The following is a 25,756-nucleotide window of genomic DNA, read 5'->3' as shown; positions in this document are numbered from 1 at the left end:
CAGGACGTCTGCCAAGTTGTTGGAGACCAACACACCACAAAACTGGTTGTTTTTTGGCGAGTCACTGCTGTGTTTCCTGCAGTTTTTAGCCCCCAAATGAAGGTGTTTTTTAGCAACCTGTCGCTGTCTTTCAGGAGGAATAGTGCCATGAAAAGTGGTTGTTTTTTTTTACTGAGTCATCACAGCGTTTCCAGTGGGGATTGTGCCCTTTAAACGGTGTTTTAGGTTAAAACATTTTTTCCTAACATAACCAGGTGGTTTTTGTGTCTAAACCTAATCACACATTAAATTTAAACATATCTGCTACATAATAACATGCAGATGAAATGCATTTGTGCAATTGGTTTGCAAAATGTCATTTTTATTTCTTAATCTAATGTAAAAATAGATTGTGTTGGATGCATAGAATTGATATGTCATGAATTCGGCATACCTCTGCCAAAGCAGTAACATATACCAGTAAGGAACATCATACGCTGGTGGGGAAATGGTGTATGGCAGTGGAAAATACTGTATAATATAAATTTTTCTGTTTTTTCTTTACCCCCTTTCCATGTATCTGCAGTTGATTTTTGGTCCCAAACAGTGACAGAGCACTGACGTACCACATTATATACAGTATACTGTATATAAGGGGAAACTTGTCTCATGTTGGTTCTGTATCTGTGTGTTAGGTATGTTCAGGCAGGGCTGCTCGGCTTTTCGTGTCATCACTCCAAACATTGATGAGGAGGCAGCCATGATGGAGGACGTAGGGATGCAGGATGTTCACTTCAATGAGGTATTGTGAGCTTTTCTGCATGTCATATATTACACAAAGAGCTTTGAATATGTGCCAGTCCCACTGTGTTGACCAAGCATTAAGGATGATTTTTAGCTTCTTCATTTGTATCACGTTGCACATTATGACTGTCGAGAAGAGCTCTTATCTCTGTTAAGAGTATCAATTGCTAGACTGACAAGACTGTAGACTTTGACACAGGGCTTGGTGCATGTGTTATTAATCACATGTAGAACATCAGTGAGCTGGCAGGCAGAGCAGTCTTGGGAAATCTGATGAGGACTCAGCACTCAGAGAAGTGTTCAGGATAGTCCAGCAGAGGCAGTGGCTTGTTGACACAGAGGCCTGAGACCAGCTCTATATGTGAACTGATAACCCAATGAAATTGAAAGTGATGGCTATAGAAAGTGTGAGCTATAGTATGTGTGAGCTTTTATGAGTCAGTCAACAGATTTGCAGGTAATGAAAAATGCTTTTACCTTCCATCTGCACTGAAAACCTTTCTCCTTTATGAGCTGGACTCATCCCCCAATAAAAAGAGGAGATGATAGATCCATTTACTCCCACGTCTGCTGTCTTTACAAGAACACTGCGCTCAGTTTAAGTTCACTGCAGCCTTCTAGACAAATAAGAACAGACAGAATTGACCTTCTTTGCAACAGTTAAATATTCTGAGCTGAAACTGCAGGGAAGAGGGGGACGTTTAATGAAGTTTAAATGTATTTATCTGTGTGTCCAGGAGGTACTGATGGAGCTGTTAGAGGAGTGTGCTGAGGGCCTCTGGAAGGCAGAGCGTTATGAGCTAATCGCTGATGTCTACAGGCTCATCATTCCCATCTACGAACAGCGCAGAGACTTTGAGGTAAACTGCACACAGTGAGCATGGTGATAGAACAGGGATGGCATGGCAGGAGCTATGTTATCCTTACATAAACCTGCCAGAAACATGATCTATAAATACATTTAATAAACAGTTACTTTTCTGTCTTATATATTGATTTTTTGCAAATATTTTTCTGTATTTCTGTGGAACAGAAACTGACTCACCTGTACGATACCCTCCACCGTGCCTATACTAAAGTGATGGAGGTGATGCACAGCGGCAAAAGACTGCTGGGCACATACTTCAGGGTTGCCTTCTTTGGACAGGTAAAGCTTACAAAGTGAAAACAAAGTGAGCAAAAACAAGTTAACCACAGATGTAATACAATAACCAACTGTTTCTGCATTGCATAAATACTTACATAATATAAACTCCTAATGTAAGCATGATGGTTATGTTAACTCTTGCCTTTCGCATGCACGCAGACACTGAAACACACACACACCTTTGAATTTTAATCTTCCCCAACGCCAGCTCTCTTTTTAATAGAGATTTCTCTTCTTTTCTCCTCCCCCACCAAGGCTGCGGTAAGTGTGTGAAGGTTTAGCTGTGTGTGTTGGCCTGGTGTGCTCATTCTTGCATCATTATAGTTTTTGTGGGCTTATCTTATTTAGTTACGATTTAATTAGTGAGAAGATGTAGTTGTAGATCTACATTTAGCTGTATAGTGGCTTGTGATCGCTGAACAGTAGCGGAGAAGATCTTGGGTCCCAGTAGTGGAAGAACAGGAGATTAATGCAGATGTTGTTGCATATATGACAACAAAAGTAATCCAGTGTGTTTCTTTGGTTAACCTTTTCCTTGATCAGCCATTTTACCCTCAGTGACTATACTGGCCTGTTTTTACCTGTGCACACACATCTGTGTACTTTTCCACTGATAAGCTGTTACATATGCTTGTATAAAATAGATTATGTTTGTGAGGTGACTGGCTGAAGCTTGCATGTTGAATGTGTTCATAGTTTTTTCCTCTCTTTGCTTTATTGTAGGGTGTTTCTTTTTCATTTTGCATGTGGTGTAAGATTTCTATACAAAGTACATTGTTCTTTCTTTGTTTGATTAGTTGTCCTTTTCAGTAGCTTTAGTATATAGTACCTCACTCAAATGGCATGCCTTATATATTAAATTTTTTTTTCCAACAACACATTTTTGTTTGTCCGTGTTCTGTATCAAGAGTTTCCCATCCCAGGTCGTCAAATACCAACTCTTTCTCACTCTCCTTGGTGTGGCACCCTTTGGCATCTCTGTGAGATGATCCCTTTAGCGTCTCCTGGCTGAAACACGTTCTAACATGTGCCTAAAGTTGTCATATAGTCCCAGTTAGGTTTAGGAAACAAAGCTACTTGGTTGGGTTTAGGACAAACATCATGTTTTGGGTTAAACTAAGTAGGCAATGTGATGTACATATGTCATGTTACTACTTAGTTTGATTTTTGGTTTTACAGTCTCCTGGGTGAAAATCTGTGTTTGTCTGGCCAATCCACCACCGCTCCCTCTAATTCTACACAGACCTTCTAGCTATTTATACTGCGTCACTATCACACATCAAGGGGCTTGAGAAAGCGTTGGTACTTGACGATTTAGGAATGAGAATGGGCTCACTGTATGTACTGTTTCAGAAAAGTTTTTTTGTCTTTATAGGATAAAAGTTGTCAAATTTTGAAAAAGGACTTCCCTTGAAAAGTTAGTTTTCACTTTGCCCCCTCATATGACCATTTGTGTGTCATTTACTAAACCTGTGTTACGTTGAATTTGTGAAGAGGATAAACTAAGTTTTCTTCACAAATGTAACATCACACAAGATGAGTTATCGCTGCACAACCAATTTGTGGGGTGAAGTATTCCCCTAAAAGCTGGATTGATTCTGGATTTTTAACACCATGACAAAGAACAAAAAAGATTGGCAGTTATAACTTTTTCAAGGTTTGACTTATCCTAGCTGCAGATGATAAAGTGGCCCTGAGTTTATGACTTCCTTCCTCTCCTCTGCAGGGCTTCTTTGAGGATGAAGATGGAAAGGAATACATCTACAAGGAGCCAAAGTTCACTCCGCTGTCTGAGATTTCCCAGAGGCTCCTGAAGCTCTACTCTGACAAGTTTGGTCAGGAGAACGTCAAAATCATTCAGGACTCTGGCAAGGTGGGATCACACATTTGTGTGTCTTTATATGATTGTGACGATAAATGGTAGACCCCGACAGTTATGCAATCGTTATTGAAGGTTTCTAGTGCAGATTTCAGTGACGGCGTTCAGAAAATTCATGTTTAAAATACAACTACATACCACAACTCATCAATTAAATGTTTTAATTTGTGATAAACTTCCTTATGTACATGTGTTTTTGTGTTTAATCTTTCCCTGTATCATTTCCAGTAGTATTTTTCCCTGTATGATTAGGCATGTGAACACATTAAAGCTGTTATAATCAATATCATTTTATTGATAAAGGCTCAAATGACTGTGTATGCAGTGTGAGAGGGTTCACTTGTAGTTACAAAAATAAATGCCACTCTCATATAGGTTAAATATCCATCTGGAGCCAGGAGAATATTTTAATGATGGATGAAAGTTTTGGAGTCAGTGTTCAAATGTGACTGGCAGCGTGTGTATTTATTTTTGAACATGCGACAATGTCGGATGAAAAGTACAGACTTGGTGTGCAGTTGTCTTTAGCCTGGCCTACCCACACCAATCAAGAGAGTGTATCTTGTTTGTAAGCACATTTCCCAAAATGTCAAAGTATCAGTTTTTCCATGACCCCAGAAATTTTATGGCTATCTATGTTTGAGTCAAAATACAATATCTCTTCCTCTTGTGCCACCACAGGTGAACCCGAGGGACCTAGATTCCAAGTACGCCTACATCCAGGTGACCCACGTCACACCCTACTTGGACGACAAGGAGCTGGAGGACAGGAAGACCGACTTTGAGAAGAGCCACAACATCCGTCGCTTTGTGTTTGAGACGCCATTCACGGTGTCGGGCAAGAAGCAGGGAGGGGTGGAGGAGCAGTGTAAACGTCGGACCATTCTCACCAGTAGGTCGATAAAAATTATGTTTCATCACTGCAGTTTAGACAGGAGCAAGATATATAATGTGAAGTTAATGTGCAATAAAGAAATGAATCAAGGTTTTCCAGCCAGCTGTATCAACACAGCTGTGTCAGGAAGCAAAGAAGAATATCTTCCTGGTTGCCATGTATTATTACTCTGAGGTGTCTGGCCTTAGCGTCAGTCACCTGAAACGTTAATCAGATAATGCCAGGTGAGATTTATTACTGGCCTGTCCACTCAATCCCAAAGTTCAGGTGTTATCTTGCCTCAGTAATAATCACGCTAACTGATAGTGAGTTCTGTCAGTGACTGTTAACATGCATGGTTGGACTTGATTAACATCCTGGTTATGAGTGTTATCACGCAGACAAAACTAGACACACAATGGTATGCATATAGGGGTGTTTCAGTGTCCAAGCTAGCACCTGGTTGATGCTACTGTTACAAGATACTGTCCTTTTTTTTCCTCCTCCTATCTCATTCCCATCCAGCCACCCACTGTTTCCCCTATGTGAAGAAGCGTATAGCAGTCATGTACCAACACCAGACTGACCTGAGCCCCATCGAGGTGGCCATAGACGAGATGAGTGCCAAGGTGGCCGAGCTGCGACTGCTGTGCTCGGCCTCTGAAGTAGACATGATCCGCCTGCAGCTCAAACTGCAAGGCAGCATCAGTGTTCAGGTACAAACCACCACGTTGCACTGTTGCAAATTGTTTTACTTTTTATCAGTGTCATTTACAGTCTTTGACCTCTTTTGTTTTTCAGGTCAATGCTGGTCCACTTGCTTACGCCAGAGCTTTCCTCGACGACGGTAGTGCCAAGAAGTATCCTGACAACAAGGTCAAACAGCTCAAAGAGGTGTTCAGGTACTCATCACTGACTGAAACATTTGCATATGTAAAATTGAAGCTTGAACTTTTCCTCTTTCCCTGCATCATATCTCGTTTATGGCAGGGTATGGCTAGTTTAGATAGAAAATCTCATTTATAACTTGACATTTTTAAATGCAATATAACTAATTGCAGTTAATATGTACTTAGATTGTTGTAGGGTTCAGCTGGTGTCATATCTTTATTCCCAACATTATCTGTAAATGCATGGGAAAATTGTTGTTTTGCAAGATATCATAAAACTGTCGCAGATCACAAACACAAATTTCTAAATCAGATGTTTTGAAATTGTCGGCAGTGTAGCACTAAGCCTACAAGTGATCCATGATAGTTTGGACTTAAAGCTCATGAGGGCAGGTGTGTGCCATTTAAACTGCCCGCTCCCTCCATGCCCACATCTCCACTTTCTTAGTGGCCTTTACAAAGTATGCTGTTATGTAATACCAAGGGCTGAGAGGACGTTAATGAGGGGAAGTAGAGCTACTAATAAAATGTAGGGAATGTAGAAAACACAATGGAAATATAAAGTTTCTGTTCATTTTATTTATTATTTTTGATGACATTCTCCTAATCAGTACACACAAATCTGATGATTTTGTCTGCCAGCCTTTTTACTCTCCTGTTCTCCTCTCCATAATAACCATATCAGCATCTAGGACGAATAACTGCACTGCTTATCAGTCTAAAATGTGGCCCACCATGTTACTCTTCTCTCTCTACTCTTTGCATGTTGTTCATATGTGTTTTGAATTGGCATTAAAACCCTGTTACCTTTCCTCTCAGGCAGTTTGTGGATGCCTGTGGTCAGGGGCTGGGAGTGAACGAGAGGCTGATCAAAGAGGACCAGCAGGAGTATCATGATGAGATGAAGGCCAACTACAGGGACCTTACCAGGGAGCTATCAAACATCATGCATGAGCAGGTAGGAACCCCAGAGGTGGTAATGGATATATGCTATATCATTCAGACTAGGATCAGCTGTTATTGCATGTAGCGAACTATGTAAGACAAGTTTTAGCTGCAGACGCTAGATGTCTGACACATATTTTATCATCCATAAGCCCATCCCTGAAGAACCCAGCTTGTGCACTCTATAAAAACTGTTTCTGAAATGAATTTATTGAATTTTTTTCTCTTTAGCTTTATTTTAACACACCTCTGTGAATATTTAGTACACCTTAAATGACCTCAGTGCACCGAGTTTCCTGTCTAATGTATTTTACAAATGTAAGATATCTACATATTGAATTTTATGACTTTTGATTGAAATATGTGATCCCACGATTCTCTAAGGTACTTGGGGTCCATCAGATAGCATGTGGAAATATTTAAAGCTGCACATGCATCACTGTAACCACTGTAACCTTAAAGAGATGTCCACTGCTGCAGTCTTCTGCTCATTTACTAACCCTGTCTCCTGTCTCCTGCTCTCTTTGTGCTGGCCTGAGCAGATTGGATGGTAATGCTGCTTTTGTTACTGGTGTACTCTTTTAAAGAATAGTAAGGGACTGTATGAATATTATTAGGATGTGGAGTGGGGCTGAATATTATTTTTTTGTATTATACAAAAGTAAAGCCGATGCCAGTATGTTAAACATTTTTTTAATACTTCCTCTGGTTCACACAAAAAATGCACTACCCTCCCCCCAATATCGCAAATTCATATTGTTATGACCAACTTTACAAAATGGTGAATATTCCAACAAAATAAAGGAGTGTTAAATAAACTACAGCCACCAAATGAATGACTGGCCACAACGTTTGGGTACTGAACTCGTTTGTTTAAGGGAACCTAACCAAATTACGTCAGTACTACCAAGTACCGATTCATATAAAATCACTGCATTCTGGCTGCGAAGTGTCTGACAGAACTGATTGTGGCCACTGTAGACAATGGAAGACAGAAAAAAAAAATGTTGTAGCCAAAACACCAAAACACTGTAATTTTCCTACATTCCCTGAACTTCACTTTTCAACAGAATAAAATAAATATCTTTCCCAATGATCCTTCCAGATAAACCCAGTGGAAGACGGTTCAAGAAGCACTCTGTCTGACTCCATGGGCATCTTCAACGCCATCAGTGGCACACCGACCAGTGCCAACCCACATGGCTCCACCACCATACTCTGATACACCAGACTCATGCCTTCTTCACCACGAATGACTGATTAAACTTCCTGTCTGTCAAGACGAAACAACTTGGACAAATTCTAAGTACTTAAACACAAACTGAAGCCATCATACATTGGTATTTTTTATCTTGCTATTTCTTTACACGTCATGAGCTGGAAAATGTCATGTTCCCTGCCTGTTGTCAGTTGGCCCATTGTTCTTGTTTCCTATGGAGACTCCAGTCAACACTGTTGACTTGTGAACAGCAATTCTGTCGACATTTTGCCAGTTCTGGGTCATTTATCCCTCTGTATATTTTTTGTCTGTGTAAGATGGGGTTGAGCACAGCAGCTGTGTGTCCAATACTGTGACCAACAACATGGTGTTATCTTAATTATCCTGGTGTCTTAAGCTCCACCCAAGGGATGTGTAACAAACTTGAGGTACTTCAGTATTTGACCCCAGTCATCACCTTATCTGTTTTTAACTGTAGGGCTCCCTTTCATGTACAGTGTTTGTAAGAGAGAGTACTTCAATTAAGTTTTTAATGGAAATAAATGAATAAATGCCGCTGCTGTAACCGTACATACATTCTTAAGCTGATACACAGTATTTTTACTTCTCCCTTTTCTATTCTTCTCCATTGATTCCCTGTTACAGCAGATGCATTTTCCATGCAGCGCAGAAGCATCAGAGTTTATCTTTTATCTTAACGTGGACATTTAAAGAATCATTCAATCTATTTTAGGCCAATGGACGTGTATAGAAACTGTCTAAAGCCAAGTGAACCGCAATGTTTTAACCTATTTTCTGTAAAGAAAAGCGTGTGCAATATTTTCTATCGTTACCAAGGACACATACTGCACAGAAAACCACTCTTGCCAAAGACATTAGAAAAAGACTGTGCGAGGCAAGACAAGGGTGTGACAATTTGTAATCTACCCCCTTTGTTTCTTTGTCTGTCATGTAGATGCCTTTTATTATCTGTGAGGTAAGATTAAAGATACATTTTTACTTAATGACTGCTCATGTAAATATGTTTAAGACTTATAAATAAAAAATGTAATAATACCTTTGCCCATGTGTTGCTTTTAATATCACCTCACTATGTCCACTTTCAATTTGCAACAATGTGAGAATGTGAAAGCATTTTATTTCATGTTTAGTTTTGAAAGTCCTTGAACACACTTTAACCCTCCAAGCCCCTTTTCTTATTTCAGATATAACTCAAAGCTGTCTCTTATCTGTGAAGCAGAAGCCACAGACTCCCAACTGTCAGTAAAGCTTTTGCAACTCTCCCTGGACAGTGTAAACACACAGAGGAAGAAGTACTCATAAATATGGTGGATATATGGCAGTTTGGTACCATGGGTAAGTTGAAAAAATTGACGGTTACCTGCCTTACACTAAATTGTATGCATTATTTATACTGCACATTGATGATACTGAATCAGTTGACAAGTGCTGTGTATGTCCCAGAAGACTAACTTTGAGAATTTGTTTTCGGCAGCAGAAGTGTATATCAGTATGGAGGCCCAAAACTGACAAAATCTAGCAATATTATCAGAAAAGTAAAGAATATAATGGTATGCATTAATAAATAATATTATAAGATAATTAAAACAGAGTCTAAAAAGAGATATAGGGCCACATCTTACACACTGTCATTGCTAGTTTTAGACTGACACATTTGTCATTTTTACAGCCAGCACCCACTTTGTGTAAATTGTTCTCGCACCCATGGGTATGCAAATGCGCATTGTTGGCGTGTTGCTATTTTGAGGCAGCAAAAACCTGGTCTGACATCAGAAAGATGGAGTTCCTGATATTTACTGTAAAGGGCTTGTAATTCAAATGTGCCTACATAGGCAGGCTCACAATGTGCATACAATCTACTTGCACACTTGGCTTTTGAAGGGAATGGGAGATGTTATGCCCACACACACCTTATTAAGGGACTAAATCCTTTGCCCCTTGCGCCTTATTTTGCACCCATATTTTGAGCAGTTTAACTAGCAAAAGTGGTTGGCTATGCCCTAAATGCACTTGTGCCTCTTGCACTTTAGATCATGAGCAATAGATCATTTAAATAGGGTCCATAAAGTTTCAGATTTTTACTTTAAACTCCAGTGTGTAGCTTTAAAAAAGAAACAACAAATGAAAAAGTTGAATTCAGAAACAATAAAACACACTTTTGCTAATTTTCATATTTGTTTTTGCCGCTACAACCAGACTTGGTCTGGTTTGACCAGCAGTTTATGATGATGTTTGCAAACTTTAAATAGTTATTGCTTCAGATGTTGCTCTGGGACCCTTTTTGTAGGCCTTTATCCTCTACTACTCTCTTCCCCCTCATTTCCTGTCTTTACTATCTGGATAGTTAATAGAAAACACTGGTAGCTAAACAATTTTAGCACCATTTCAGCTACTAGCCAGCTATGTGAGCAGTGTTCATTATAGTTAAATATAGGCCACTCACTACTGTATAGGCTACAGTATAAACTGTAAACAGCAGCAAAGGGATTTTAACCAGCAAGCTAACACTAGCTAATTTAGCTTGCTAACTGGGCTCAGTTACAGTTTAGACTTGTCTGACAACCCTCACTATTTTGTCAGCTGCAGGGCTCCATACATTAGTGCTTTAAAAATTTAGTTTTGAGAATGAGCTCTGGGTGTGTCCTTGCACATGATGATGTCATTTTCTAATGTTAGTTAGAATAACTATAATGAAAAATGACTAATGTTTCCTTCTTTAAAATGTGTGTGTCTCTCTCTGTTTGTGCATGTGGTCATGAGTCGCCATGATGGTCAGTGAGTTGATGGAGCTGAGCATTCAGTAAACGGAAACAGGAGAGACGGGAGTGAAATCAGGATGCTGACTCCTGTAAAATCCCCTCTGCACTCTGTGTCACAAACACCCTGACTGTGTCATTGTTTTGGAGATTTGGGCTGCTAAACATCATGTGTCCAGTGTGAGTCCTACTAGCCTGTCATGGTGTGTGCTTGTGTGTCTTTCTTTGGAAATTACACATTTTCAAGATTTCTATATTGTAAGCTACAGTTTTATATGTTCATGTTTTAGCTGCTACTGCTGTTGCTGTCATAAATATAATCGCAGTTTGTGCTTTGCATGTATCACATCCCTGTCTCAGAGCTAAGCATCAGATTTTTCATTTAGAAAGCAGTGATAAATACAGTATGAAGGTTGTGTGCTTTATCAGCTGACCTGTCAAATCCTCTTTATCTGCAAGGCAAGACCCTCATATTCTACCTGAGTTTCCTGAGTCATAAAGTAATTACTGACACACACACACACACACACACACACTTGTGATTATGATAAAGAGAATGTGCTGGGAGGTGGGAATAATGGTGACTTGCATGTTGGGAGGTGTGTATGATCCACAGTTCAGCATCAGTGGGCGTTGCAGGAGGGTTGATGGGAGGTTACAAAGGAAGCCGGCCAGGCCTCGGCTCGGTCTTCGTGTCGTGGATCTGATCTGAACAGGGGTCACAAGTCTCTCTGTGTCTTTTTACTGAAGGATTTTGTTGGAGAAGTGACCTAAAGTCGACACACACAGCAGCCATGGCAGGTGAGTCCCAGTCTGGATGGGAACCCTGTGACTCGGACGCTCAGGGACCCATCCTTACATTTTGGGATTTCTTTTCCTGCAAGTGTCAGAGAAATATTCTCTGTTTATCTCATGCATTACACTTGGTTATATGATTATTGGTATTTGCTTCATGCACTTGGCAGAAATTTACACAAACAAGCTAAATTTGTTGTCACATTTAACAATATTTATCTGCATATTTCACTTTTTTGTATTTTATCTCAGAAAAAAATGTTAGTTTGCATAATGTGTGACTTCATTTCTGCAGACAAAGACGAGATGAGGAAGCCCAAGAAAAAGAGTGTAAGTCAAAATGTCTGTAGTAGTTAAAAATGCACCTATTTATTAGTTACTGTCATTATACCCAACAGGACTGAATTTCCAAGAGGAAAAATATGCACTCATCTATGAGTATTTAAAAATTCATAAATAATTATAATCACATCATCATGGCATTGAAAAACAATTCAGGTATGAAAGTGACTCTTGGTGTCAGGGGACGAAGGTCTTGTAAACTGCAAAGTAAGTTATTAACACGTCAGTGAAACAACAGTAAGTGTCCTACTTGCTGTGCAGAACCTGTAAACTCCTTTTTCAGTCACTGAAGTTTTTCCTTTCTCCTCTAACAGGCGACTGTTTTTGGCTTCCCAATAAGCATCTTCTTCATCGTCGTCAATGAGTTCTGCGAACGATTCTCCTACTATGGCATGCGAGGTGAGAGGGTTTGGTCTGGATCTCATGCACTGTCATGAAACTACTTCATTCACATATTAGAAAAACATAAATATCTAAAAATAGCTATAATAATATGACAGTTTTTGCTTTAAATACTTAAAATATATTTTCTGGTTATACCTGTATATTTTTTATGTGAGTAAGCTTTTAAATGCAGGACTGTCGTTTGTAATAGGAGCATATTTACACTGTCGTAAAAGTTGTGAATACTTCCACCTTTTTCTGCATTATTATTTTTACTTTCTCCCATTTTCCTCCGTCTCCTTCCCTGTCTGCAGCCGTGCTCGTGCTGTACTTCAAGTACTTCCTGAGATGGGATGATGACTTTGCCACCACTATCTACCATACCTTTGTGGCTCTCTGCTACCTGACACCCATCCTGGGAGCCATAGTGGCTGATTCATGGCTCGGCAAGTTCAAGTGAGTTTTAAATCCAGCGACTCTTTTACCTACAACCAAATACAGACATGCATTAGGAGTATACAACTAGCTTTACATGCTGTTGTAGTACATAGAGAAGTAGATTTGGGGTTAAAGTATATCTCACAGAATGGGCTGTTAAATGTCATCCTTGGATTTTTGACCCTTGTCTATCTTATCTGTACCTGAACCTGTACATCTGTTTTACTCTACTCCTCCTTCCTCCTCCTCCTCCTCCCTCTGCACAGGACTATTGTTTACCTGTCCATCGTTTACGCACTGGGACAGGTTATCTTGGCAGTAAGTGCTATCCATGACATCACGGATGCAAACAAAGATGGCAACCCCGACAACATGACCTTCCACATGTGAGTTGAACACACACAGAACTGTGCGCAGAAACACAACAGAGAAAAATAGTAGTGACACTGTATCTGTGCTGTGCTTCGACCTCAGAGCTCTGTCCATGGTGGGTTTGCTCCTTATTGCCCTGGGTACAGGAGGCATCAAACCCTGCGTGGCTGCCTTTGGTGGAGATCAGTTTGACGACGATCAGGTTAGATGTTGCTCAAGCACACGCAAACATACTGTATACACATGGCAGAGGTGACAGATTACAGTCTTATGAGACCTGGAACAGTCCTGTGATAAATACTGGAGGGCTTATTATTGTTGCCGGTAAGTTCTGGTTTATTTCCTACTAACTTCCATGAAGTTTCTTGGAAAAAAAATATTTATTGATTACTTAATTTAAGGGCAATAGAGACAGTACAACTGCTACAAGAACAGTTAAATCCAGGCAGCTGCTGGCATGACCTAGACCAGATTTACTCAACTTGCTTTGCCCATGGGCCACTTATACAAAATGACAGGATGATTTTTAATGCATTGTTTCACCTTATTTGCATTCAAAGAAAAAAAATATATTAAAAAAAAATATATAATAAAAATATTTATTTTCATGTGAATTAGAAAGTGGTCAGTGGGCAGCCACTTCGGGCAACCACCAATCACTAGGTCACTATCGCTGACCTAAAGTCTTTCAGTCACAACAGAACATCTGTCTAGAGTCAAGCACACAGCTGCAAGAAAACTGCAAAGGCTCAAAAATGATTTACAAAAAAAACAAACAAACAAACAAACAAAAAACATCGGAAAACATCTCTTGTTATGAGAAAGTATGTCATAATTATGCGATATGGAGGTCATAATTAGGAGATCAGGCCTTTGTTGGGTGAATGTAATCTGTTTCTATAAAATCAAGCTTTCTTTTTTCTTAAAAGAAAATGCGCTAAATTACAAAAACTTCTTGAGAAACTTGAAACATATTTGGAAAAAATTCAGATCTGTGAAATAAAGTGTTACTGAGGTTTTTACTGTCAAGGAGCATGTAATTCTTTCATTTATTTGGCATTATACACATATACTAGTCTCCTTATGACCATGCATGCATCGGCCACATGCAGGACACTTTTTTTATCTCTTACTCTTTCTTGCATGCGTGAACACACGCCCCACACAGCAATTAAAAAGACAACTTACTCGTCAGCACTTCTTGTATCTCTATTTGTTTCCAGCTCGTTGTTTATTAACTAATAACCACAAGTACATCTGTCTTAGTGACTTTATGACACTGTTCAAGGCCAGGGACAAAGATTGCCTCAATGACTCTATTGAAATGAGATGTTATATAAAATGCATCCAGTAGTGTGATGAATGAAAAATGTACATCAGTGCTTTTTTGTCCAGAACCTGTTTAACCTCCTTGTGTCCAACAGGAGAAGCAGAGGAGCACCTTCTTCTCCATCTTCTACCTGTCCATCAATGCTGGCAGTCTATTATCCACTGTCATCACTCCCATCCTCAGAGGTTCGCTGATGTTGATCACAGAGCATAAAATACATCGTTGACTCAGGTGTTGAAGTTCTAAAACTGTGTGTCTGTGTGTGCTGTGATTTCCAGCTCAGGACTGCGGTATTCACACCCAGCAGAAGTGCTACCCACTGGCCTTTGGTGTCCCTGCTGCTCTCATGGTGGTAGCTCTGAGTAAGCATTCATTTCTTTTTTGCTCTGGAAACGTGAACCTTTTCCTTCCATTCCTCATCGACAACAATCCCACACTGGAAAATATCCCACCATCTGCTGGTTAGACCAGACCTGATCCAAAACTCTCGTTTCTGGTGGACTTTAAACTGTGAATGCTGAGGTGAAGTAAAAACATTGGGTGTAGCGTATGCCTCCGTTTGTCTGTGAAGTGGTGCAGCAATAAGGTTAGGTATACAGTAGTCATGAGACCAAGCAGAGCTAACAAAATGTTAGCAAACCAAGTCCACCATTGTTGTTGTTTTTAGTGTATGCTCATTACACAAAGCAACAATGGGTATGTGCGAATTGAGGAGATTATGCTTCGTCTTACATGACCACACAGATAAACCAGAAGTTTATAAATCTGCATCTTGGAAGGCGTTTTGAAACAAATTTCAGTGACCTAAAACTCCCTAAAAATGTTTGTGTGGACAAGAGGCCAAAATGTAGAGATAAAAAATATGTTTCAAAAGTATCTGTATATGTGTACACAGAGCTTTAAAGTCAAGATAATTCAGCCTCTGTTACTTCAACTTTGTCTCTTGTGAGTCTCCCTAGCTTAATGAAAGTACAGTGCTACATAGTTGAAATGCCCCTTTAACAAGTTATTGATTCATTCTTTTTATAGATAAATAATCCTTCTGGTTTGCCACATTGATGATGACCTCCTATTTTTTCTTATAACTTCCTGTTGCTGTTCTGACAAGTAGTCAAATGTTAAGATATATATTTGGTGTGTGTCTGCAGTTGTGTTCATTGTTGGAAGTGGGATGTACACTAAGAACGCCCCTCAGGGCAACATCTTGGTCAAAGTCTGCAAATGCATCGGGGTAAGTGGGTCCTCAAAGGTGAACATTTTGTTATTCCAAAAGGTTTTTTTTGTTTTGAAAATGGAGTACAATGGTTTTAAATAGAACCGGGGAACATCACAATTATTCAAACTTGAACTTTTTATTAACTTTTTAGTCTAGGTTAGGTAACAAAATGTTATTTAGTCAGAGAAAAATTCACATTGAACTGTCCTCTCTGCCATCTGTAGTTTGCTATCAAGAACCGCTTTAGGCATCGTGCTCCTGAGTACCCGAAGAGAACCCACTGGATGGACTGGGCTGAGGAGAAATACGATGTAAGAGCATTATACATGTATATGCAAATACAAACAGTATATTCAGTGATGTAAAAATCCTAACCCTTTTCTATGTTTGGTTCCAGAAACTCCTGATTGCTCAGGTGAAGATGGTGCTGAAGGTGCTGTTCCTCTACATCCCTCTGCCAATGTTCTGGGCTCTCTTTGACCAGCAGGTAACCACCAATTTCTCCTTGACACTTACTGTATGTAGCTGTGATCAGTAGCAAAAGAAAAAGACAAAGATAATGTGCACCCAGATGTGCACCAAAAGAATCCAAAGACAGACTAAAGGAGAGCTGTGTCTCCTCTACAGGGCTCCAGATGGACCCTCCAGGCAACCACCATGGACGGCGACTTTGTAAGTGTTTTATTGTTTTCCTATGACAAACCTTGTGAGTACAAACCACAGACTGTTTTTTTAATTTGAGATTCTGTCTCCCTCCCTTTTTTTCTTCAACAGGGACTTCTTATAATCCAGCCTGATCAGATGCAGGTAAGACACTTGTGTTGATTATATTTTACTTACTTTGTTGGGATGTTTCTTGATGCTTGTGCTTGAAAAAAGCACTAAAAGAGTGACTCTCCTACTTAACAGACTGTCAACCCTATCTTGATCCTGGTTTTGGTGCCAGTCATGGACAGTTTGATCTACCCGCTGATTGCCAAGTGCAAATTAAACTTCACGTGAGTTTATTTTCCTGTTTTGTTTCTGTGTGATGGAAAATATTACTGGAGTCTAGGTTATTTTGCAAATTTTCTATGTATTCATTTTTTTCTTTTGTGATAATCACTCAAAATATTACTATAGAACAGTTTAAGTTAAAAAAAATGTTTAACTTTTTATACACACAAATTAGGCAGGAAAATGTAAGCAATTAAACTATATTACTATTGATATAAAAAGTGATTTTATCTCAGCCCATTTTAGTGACTTTTTCACTCCATGTTGTAACGATCCACTCTGTCCTCGTGCCTTTAAATATCTTAATACCTACGGTCTAAATATAAATGAGATACTGTGTAAAGCTTGGCAGCTTGTCTCTACATGATACTTAAATAATGTTACTATAAGCTAATTAGTATTTTATAAAACACTAATTATTAATGTACAAATGATCAAATATGATTTCAAACTGCTTAAATGTGTTCAAAACTCATGAAGACAGGCTGAGCTTCAAAGTTGGATCTTACCTCTGAAATAGCAGTTTGGCCCAAAAAACAACAATAAAACCCAAACAAACTTAACGTCCCCTTACTCAATTTCTTTCAGAGCTTTCAGTCGTATCTCAGAGACACAAAAAATACTACAAAAAGACAAAAAAGACCTCAAAAACACACAAAATAACCACAAAGAAACAAAAATGACAGAGTAAGACACAAAATGACCTTAGAGAGACACAAAAGTACTCAAAAAAGACAAAAAAAGAGCTCAGAGACACAAAATTACTCCAAAAAGACAAAAATGACTTCTAAGAGATGCAAAATTACTCCAAAAAGACAATAAAAGACCTCAAAGAGACACAAAATTACTACAAAAAAAGATCTCAAAAAGACACAAAAGAACTACAAAGAAACAAAAACTACCGTGTAAGAAACAACAAGACCTCAAAGAGACACAAAAGTACTATAAAAAACAACAACAGAATGACCTCAAAGAGACACAAAATGACTATAAAGACCAAATATACACAAACTGAAATAAAAGACACACGAAACAACAACAAAAAAAGAGGCATAACCAAAAAAAGGTCTGTGTTTCTTGCTCCTGTGCAGGACAGGTGGTGGGGCCATTTGCATATCTGTTCCCAGGGGCCCATAGTCTGATAATCCGCTCATGCTTATAACCACAAAGTTGGGAGATAAAATGAAGTGACAGATACTGTTTTAGCCTCCTGAAATCCCTCCTGTTCCGAGTGATTGAATATGGTGAAGAGATATAAACTCAAATGTTTAAAAATGTGTGTGTGTGTGTGTGTGTGTGTGTGTGTGTGTGCATTTGTTTGTTCTGTAGTCCATTAAAGAGGATGACTGTTGGGATGTTCCTTGCTGCTCTTGCATTCATTTGTGCTGCCCTGGTCCAAATACAAATTGATGTGAGTGTAACACGCATAAAAATATACACTGGGCAACTTAAATGCACATTACCGTGTGAAACACAGTTCCATTTCTCTTCTAGAAAACTCTGCCTAAGTTCCCATCAAGCACTGTTGGCCAAGCAAAGTTCATCAACATGCTTGACAGATCGCTGGACGTCAAAGCTGGAACCAACGAGTTCACCTTGAAGCCTTACACGGTACTCCAGTCAGCACTAGACAGCGCACAGACACTCGTTATCCACATGTACTAAAATTAAGAAGGTCTGTAAGTCACCACCCACTAAAAGTAGGAGAACATTTTCATACTGACTTTTCTTTTGTCCTGCAGGCCAATGATGATTACCTGACCTTTGATGATCAATTTCAACTGAATCTAGGGGGAAATGCCATTTACTTAACCAGTTTAGTGGATGGTAATCGTAGCACTGTAGTCATTGTTCAGGATGGGTCTCTACCTAAGCCTTTGGGGGTGAGTACACTGCCAGATTAAGTCCGACTGTCTACGCAAAGCTAGATAGCTCATTAGGTGCTCAGCTGCGGCGCATAAAACGGCATGTAAGCATACCTGCAAATGTCACACAGGTCAGGTTGCTGGTGTGAACGTCAGTGACACTGCTAATAAAACCTTGTCTTCCATGGTTTGTAAGCTGATGCATGAGTTTGTTCACTCCATCTGTTGTTCCCCTGCTAGAGCTCAGCCTGCCAGCTGCTGTCAATCAAACAAAACATTTAAAAAACACGTCGCATTATTTGACAGCAACAAGGGATGTCTAAATGTTATCTCAGTTGGACTGTAATTATGATTGTAGTGTGTGTTTCTTTATCATGCATTATATATAAAAATATAACTCTAAGTACAAAGATGTGGAGGCTCTAAAGTATCTTTCTATCTCCAGTTCGTGGACATCAAAACAAAACCGGAACAGGGCGCTAATGATATCAGGCAAGTTTCACAATGTTATAAAACTTAAAGGAATGAGTTTGTAATTGTCTGCAATTTTCTTTTAATCTAACTGCAAGTGATAGTGTGCCTGTGTTAGTTGTTTTTCCTTCTCAGATTGTTTTATTTTTATTTAATATATGATTAAAGTACCTAAAGTTTCAGTATTTAACAGGAAAAGGGGCAAATCCAGATAAAATGAAACCACATTTTTGTAACAGAAAAGCAAGGGTGCCCACAAGAGGCGGTACTATTGCTGCCCCCTCACTGGCCCCCTTGGTGAAAATAATAAAAGTCGGCCAACATTACTGTATTTAAGAGGCTGTGGCGCGCTCATTTTTTAATCTACCACAAAGATATTGGCATGTTGTAAAACTAGACAACCTCAGGCATCCATTGATACTAACCATGTCAGCATAGTTTATCATGAAGAGGGCTAAATAACGCTCCAAAGTTGAGCTTAATTTTGGCAAGGGAACAACTGACATTGCCATTTTCAGAGGGGTCCCTTGAACTGTCATCTCAAGATATCTGAATGAAATGGGTTCCATAGGTACCTACACGTCTCCCCTAAACTTGAGCTTGTTCCCAGAACAATGTACTCCTTCAAATTAAAGCTGTATATTTGTCTTTTGAAAGAAAAGGACAAGCAGCCTATTTGAAGTTCAGTGAATTGCCCAACATGTATAGATACGTAAGACATTAAAACAGGATTATTGTGGAACTCAAAAATGCAAAATGCAAAGTATATCACCATGCGATTACTTAAATTTCATACTGACATGGTTTTCAACTCGCCTATATACTTCAACAGCACAATAGAATTCCTGATATTTAGTCATGGCTTTTGGTTTTGGTGTGTCACCCCAAGATTTTCCAGTGGGCCCATATGGCCAATGGGGGCACCACTGACCTCAGGTTTCGCTTGGAACAGCTTGGGGGCCATAAACCACTGCTTTAGACAGCCGTTAGAGACATAACTAAGCTGGTTATTTGGAGATCACAACATAGTGAGAAAATATTGACATGTATGAATTGAGCAAGGGTTCGTCTTCCTGATTATAAATTCAACTTTTCATTTGTAAGAGGAAGAATGTGTTTAATCTTGTTTCAAATGTTTCATAGTCTCACTTTAACACTGTCTCACCTATTTTGTTCTGAATTCTTCTTCCCCAGATTTTTCAGTGGCTATGACTCACTTTTGAATGTAACAGTGGGTGACCAGGACTTTGGGGAGATCACCACCAACAACATGTCAAAATATGTTGGGGTACCACGGGGACTGTAAGGCTGATTTCGTTATGTATTTCACATACAGTTACACTGGAGAAAAGTCAATGCTCTGATGGATGTTTTCTTGTTGTATCAGAGCAAAGTTCCTGATCAAGAGTGCTACTGGACAAGAGTGTGTCTACAGTCAAGAGCTGGGCTTCGGCAGCTCCTTCACCGTGATCATCCCGCCAACTTTCACATTTGGACAAAATGTAATTCAAGAATTCATTTTGAGTCTCAATATAGCTTAAATGTTTTTGACTGAAGTAACACATCTTGGTACTTGGCTGCTTTATGTCCTGTAGTGTGAACAGAACATCCATCCAGTGATGGACATCAAGCCCAACACCATCCACATGGCCTGGCAGATTCCTCAGTATTTCCTCATCACTGCAGGAGAGGTGGTCTTCTCTGTCACCGGCCTGGAGTTCTCCTACTCACAGGTAGAGTGTGCTCTCCTTACATATCTGACAACAACTGAAAACAAATAACTACAAAAGTGCGTTCAGTAGAGTGCAGACCTCTGCTGGGGTCGCTGCGGCTGATTGTGGCCACTCTAGACAATTCTTGTAATTCAGCAGGTGCGCTGCAGCACGTTTCAGAAATGTCCTAAAAGCTAATAAAAATACATGCGTTGTCTATTTTTGACAGAGCCGCTGCATGTTACAAAGAGTAGATCAAGTTTTCCTGTGAAAACATAGCTACAAATCTTTGATACATGTCATTCATAACTGGACTTTGAATGGTATTACCTTCATCTATAGGCTACAGTACAACAAATTGACAACAATAAACACAACAAAAATAGACAAAAAAAAAGAAACAATTTAACAAAGCCTGCTTACTTGCTTGTGATAGAAGCACAAATATCAAGAATAAATGACCTGACTTGCAGTTACTGAACTGCCAAGAGGCCACATTTCGTTCATTTACAACCTTTTATCAACAGTGACTCCCCCTGCTCTGTATAAGATTCAATCAGGCTGGGAAGCCGAAATAGGTATCACATTGTCAGATGAATGGTGGGATGATGCATTGAAAGCAATCAATTTATCCCCCTCTTGTGTGAGGCTTAGTCTCATTCAGTTCAAAATTCTTCACAGGATCCATTTTAACAAAGCTAGACTATCAAAGATCTTTCCAAGCCTCTCTGATACTTGCGACAGATGCTCTCAGGCACGAGCAAACTTCACTCATATGATCTGGTCATGCCCAAGCCTAGTGGAATATTGGAGATCTTTTTTTGACGTTATATCTAAGATATTGGATCTGACTCTCGTTCCATTGGCTCCTATCGCCATCTTTGGTATCCCTGGATAGGGTGTTAGAATGACTGATAATCAAAGGTCTGTAATCTCTTTTGCTTTGTTTATATGCCTGGTGAAATTGTTCCTCCCAGCTCCCTTACAGTCAAGGTGGCAGTGATGATAACAAAAACAGGGACTAATTAATCTCCTAACTTGCCTAACTTTAGTGGATTGGGTACAGAATTAATCTGCAGATGCTCCAGTTTAAAATAAGACTTAACATTTCTATGAATGTCAGGTTTTGAGCCACGACATAGGCCAAAATGTGTCCTGCAACAGATGGTAAGGCTTGTTGTTTTTCACCAAGCCAATTTCCAGTGAACTTGCAGACCCTACCTCCTGGTGGAGATAAGTGGAAGGACACTCAGAGAGCGCAGACCTCCACCAAGGCCAAATGATCTATCTCACAAATGTTAACAAAAGTGAAAAATAATTTGTCTGGCTGCCCTGTGTGTCAGGCCAGTAGCTATTCTGTAATCCTGCTGACAAACAACATATCAAACAACACACAAACCCAACCAGAACATACCCTCTTTGGCAGAGGTAATAGAAGTTGAATTGGATAATAAAGTCTGTCCTAATGTTAATTTGTCCAGAGACACAAAATACTTATTGATGTCATTTATAATTTGCTGTAATATGTAGGTTTATATTACTCTCTTTTTACTTTCCAGGCACCCAGCAACATGAAGTCTGTGCTGCAGGCTGGTTGGCTGTTCACTGTTGCTGTAGGTAACATCATTGTGCTGATTGTGGCCGAGGCTGCAACGCTCCCAGATCAGGTGGGTGGATTTTATATAAACCATTGGTAGATGCATATTGTCCCCACTGACCTTCATTTTATGAGATATGAAACCTTTAATTAGTGTTTGAAACTGGCTGTAGTTGCTTTTGATTAAACATAATAACAGAGGTTAAGTTAGATAAATCCAAGCTAACTCTCTGAGCTCCATATTCAACAGACAGACATGAGAGTGGTATAAATCTTCTCATCAAACTCTCCGCAAAAAAGCAATGAATTTCCCAAAATGCCGAGCTGTTCCTCTCAGTTTAGCTCCAAATTAACACTGTGTTTGTTTCTGTTTACCAGTGGGCCGAGTACATCCTCTTTGCCTCTCTGCTGCTGTTAGTGTGCTTCATCTTTGCCTTCATGGCTTATTTCTACACCTACATCGACCCAACCCAGGAAGAAGCCCGGTTTGCCCAGAAGGAACCTGAAGAGAAAGAGAGGAGGAAGAGTGTAGAAATGAAGAGGAAGGACTCGGTTAAGAACCGCAAGGAGGACAGGAAGGGTTCTGACTCCAGCTCTGACGAGGAGGAAGTCAAACAGACCAAGATCTAAAGCGACCATCCTCTACGGCTATCCCCTCTTTTGTACAAATGCTGCTTGGTTCTGTGTTTCATGTCTGAGTCCAGTACACTACTGAACATGTAGTGGTTAGAATGAATGAATGGATGAGTGAAATGGTGCTGATGTTAGCAGAACACAGAAACAGGGCTTTGATGATTAAGCTCTTGGTGTACAGTGTTGGTGAAGGGATAAATCAAACACTGTTATCACCATTTAAGCAAAAAACTTTGAGAGAAAATTCATTTAAACAGGTTACTCATATCATTAAAATCCCCAGAACTTTACTGGTTAACAATTTGTGCTTTCACTGTTGTAAATTTTTTTTTGCAATGATTTATTTTGCACTGTACGTAGCAACATCTACATATGTAATTTCTAGTTTCATAGGATTTTATAATGTGCCCGGGTAAACATACAAAGAAACCATTCCAACATGTATTTATTTCCAAGCATAGTGTTGTATGTATTGTAATATAGTGTGTTTTATATGTGTATGATATTCTCATCTGCTCCAGGGAAAAAATCTAACACCAAATACTGCTTATTGAGTCAGAAAATGTTTAATTATATTCCATATTCAATCTCAGATTTCATCTTGGCCCGGTAGAACACTGCCCCGTGATAATGGCTGCTCACCAAAGTCTTCAATAAAGATGCTAGCAAGGTGTTGTCATCAATAAATGTGTACACATTGCTTTCTTTCAGCTATTCTGTGGCATTATGTTAATACATTTATTTTTCTGTTTACAAAATCTGATGTTTCTGTTGCTTATATTAATCTTTAATCACACATAGGACTGCAACTGGCATTTTGTAATTTACTGTAACACAACTCAGATTCCAGAAAAGTTGTGATGCTGTGTAAAATATACACAAAAACAATGCTATGATTTGGAAATCCTTTTCAACCTATATTCAACTGAATACAGCACAGAAACAAGATATTTAAAGGTCAAATGTGTAGGATTTAGGGGCATATATTGGCAGAAATTGAATATAATAATAAGTTAAGTTTTATTTTGTGCACAATTACCTGAAAATGAGAGTAGTTGGGACAGGGGCAACAAAAGACAGGGAAAGTTGTGAGATGCACAAAAAACCAACAGGGGGCTACATGGTTAACAGATGATAGTATCGTAGTAATCCAGTATCTTTGGTATCATGGGCAAATCTGGGTCATCAAGGACAGAGTCACTGGCTGTATGCCTTGAAGGTCCAGTGTGTATGATTTAGGGGCATCTGTCAGCAGAAATGTTAGTTGATATTCATAACTATGTTTTTATTAGTTTATAATTACCCTAAAACAAAAGCTTTGTGTTTTTATGACCTAAAAAAAGTTATTTATACATTTGAAGCAATTCTTCCATTGAGTCCGCCATGTTGTTTCTACAGTAGCCCAGAACGGACAAATAAAAAACACTGGCTCTAGATAGGGTCATTCCCGTTTTCTACCGTAGTTATCCTACACACTTGGCACACCGGAGAAGTTTCTGCAACTTCACTGCTGAAGACCACTAAACTCTGAACACTGGACCTTTTCGGTAAGAATCTCTTACAGTAGCTTTATGATAATCTTAATTGGCTTTTATGAAGATGTTTACAATTTGGGAATGATAAGGTTAAGTTGCTTTGATTTAACGTTAGCCGTTAGCCATCACCATTTGGACGTACGTTACGGTATTTTCATGGAGGCTAATGTCAGCTAGCTAGCATACCACTTGTTATATCAAACTCCACCTTTATTGGCGCTCCGGGACAACTCGTTAACGTTTTTGCCGACAATAACAACATAATTTGAAGTGCCAGCTAGCAGCAGGTGCAGCCTGTTCAGCTCTCATTATGTTGCGAGGCGGAGGCCGACCGAGTTTGTTTGGCGCCGGAAGCGAGTTTCCACTGCCCGAATAACGGATTAAATCAAATGGTCAAGTGCACGAGCTCCGCTACAATGCACAATGTTGAGCCTGTCCGTTGTGCCCGCCCTGTATATACGAGCATAAACTGCAGTGAAGGAGTGAACAGGTCACAGTCCTTGACATTATGCCAGTATATAAGTGCCTCATCTCTTACAGTATAATATACGAGCCATCTTGAATGTTTACACAGTGTTGACATTTTGTTGAACTAAATGAGAAAATGTGGACAATTGGCTAAAATCGACCTACGTTCCTTATGATTTAGTTTTAAGACAATGCCTGCTACAGGCTAATTATGTCACCTGAGAAGGGAACTGCCCATTGATCCGACATTCCATTGTTCCGACCATATTAAACCCATTGTTCCGAAATCATCATGATGCCCTGTGATTAAGGTCTGGTTAGGTTTAGGCTCAAAAACCACTTGGTTAGGGTTAGGAAAAGATCATGGTGTGGGTTAAAATGAAAAAGAAAGTGACAAACACATAAGCTGTGAGCCTGCTTCGCCTCAAGCCTTTCCCAGCTGACCCAGAGCCGGTCGCGGCATCAAGGTAGAAATACGCCCGCCGGGAGCCGTTCAGCACCGCGGACAGTCGAACTAATGGGATGTCGGACCAATGACATGGACCCACCTGAGAAGGGGGCAAATTGTCACCGTTTTCCTTTAAGATTAAGTGGCAGTTGAAAACGTAGTATCTAAGATTTGTTTTACTTGATCAAACAGCAGTTGGAATTCATTCACATTAATTTTTTACTACCTACGACGTAGTACAATGTGCTTTAATACAATTTTAGACCTGCTCTGCACGCTCATATAGTGATAGTTTTCAGTCTATGTTCATGCTGATATTTAAAAAAAAAAACAAAAAAAAAAAACTCGCCACGGGAGCATGCCCTCAGACCCTCTCTATGGGGTTTACATCTCTGTCACCTTTCTCTACCCTGATGAGTCTGCTGCCATCCAGATGTCGTCCTTTTCTGGGATGTCCCTGCCAAGCCACACTGTGCATATGTTACAACAACGTGGCTTCATAGTGAAAGAGTGCAGGTGCTCGACTGGCTTGCCTTTAGTCCAGGCCTATCTCCCATTGAAAATGTGTGGTGAATTATGAAGCACAAAATATGACAGGAGACAGCCTGGAGTGTTGAGCAACTGAAGTCATATATCAAGC

The 25,756-nt window shown here is 39.6% G+C and overlaps 2 protein-coding genes across 4 annotated transcripts in view; both read left to right on the top strand.

The window, feature by feature from the left end:
• LOC125884704 (dedicator of cytokinesis protein 9-like) overlaps positions 1–8,793 on the top strand; it is a 61,106-nt gene extending 52,313 nt beyond the window's left edge. For both annotated transcript variants that reach the window (XM_049569820.1, XM_049569819.1), the window contains exons 44-52: positions 675–781; positions 1,521–1,643; positions 1,817–1,930; positions 3,657–3,803; positions 4,491–4,701; positions 5,209–5,399; positions 5,485–5,585; positions 6,393–6,531; positions 7,624–8,793. In XM_049569820.1, coding sequence (XP_049425777.1) covers positions 675–781; positions 1,521–1,643; positions 1,817–1,930; positions 3,657–3,803; positions 4,491–4,701; positions 5,209–5,399; positions 5,485–5,585; positions 6,393–6,531; positions 7,624–7,740 — 1,250 coding nt within the window. In that variant the 3' untranslated portion in view covers positions 7,741–8,793. The remainder of the gene's footprint in view (positions 1–674; positions 782–1,520; positions 1,644–1,816; positions 1,931–3,656; positions 3,804–4,490; positions 4,702–5,208; positions 5,400–5,484; positions 5,586–6,392; positions 6,532–7,623) is intronic.
• Positions 8,794–8,980: 187 nt separating this feature from the next.
• Positions 8,981–23,352, top strand: LOC125884707 (solute carrier family 15 member 1-like). Of its 2 annotated transcripts, XM_049569825.1 has the most exons (24): positions 8,981–10,694; positions 11,265–11,315; positions 11,605–11,639; positions 11,966–12,050; positions 12,350–12,491; positions 12,740–12,859; positions 12,948–13,047; positions 14,270–14,360; positions 14,454–14,537; positions 15,324–15,406; positions 15,616–15,702; positions 15,789–15,878; positions 16,019–16,063; positions 16,166–16,198; positions 16,301–16,389; positions 17,717–17,798; positions 17,882–17,998; positions 18,130–18,270; positions 18,698–18,744; positions 19,918–20,025; positions 20,111–20,225; positions 20,319–20,456; positions 21,995–22,102; positions 22,411–23,352. In XM_049569825.1, exons 2-24 carry the CDS (start codon positions 11,309–11,311, stop codon positions 22,660–22,662), a joined length of 2,199 nt encoding a protein of 732 aa, XP_049425782.1. In that variant the 5' UTR covers positions 8,981–10,694; positions 11,265–11,308; the 3' UTR covers positions 22,663–23,352. The 2 variants fall into 2 exon arrangements, with proteins under 2 accessions (XP_049425782.1, XP_049425781.1); XM_049569824.1 differs by lacking the exon at positions 8,981–10,694 and having other exon boundaries at positions 11,080–11,315.
• Positions 23,353–25,756: the final 2,404 nt, after the last annotated feature.

The sequence above is a fragment of the Epinephelus fuscoguttatus genome, linkage group LG24 (assembly GCF_011397635.1).
Source record: "Epinephelus fuscoguttatus linkage group LG24, E.fuscoguttatus.final_Chr_v1".
Taxonomy (NCBI): Eukaryota; Metazoa; Chordata; class Actinopteri; order Perciformes; family Serranidae; genus Epinephelus; species Epinephelus fuscoguttatus.
The sequence above is the reverse complement of the archived record's forward strand: the minus strand, read 5'-3'. Positions and strand labels throughout refer to the sequence as shown.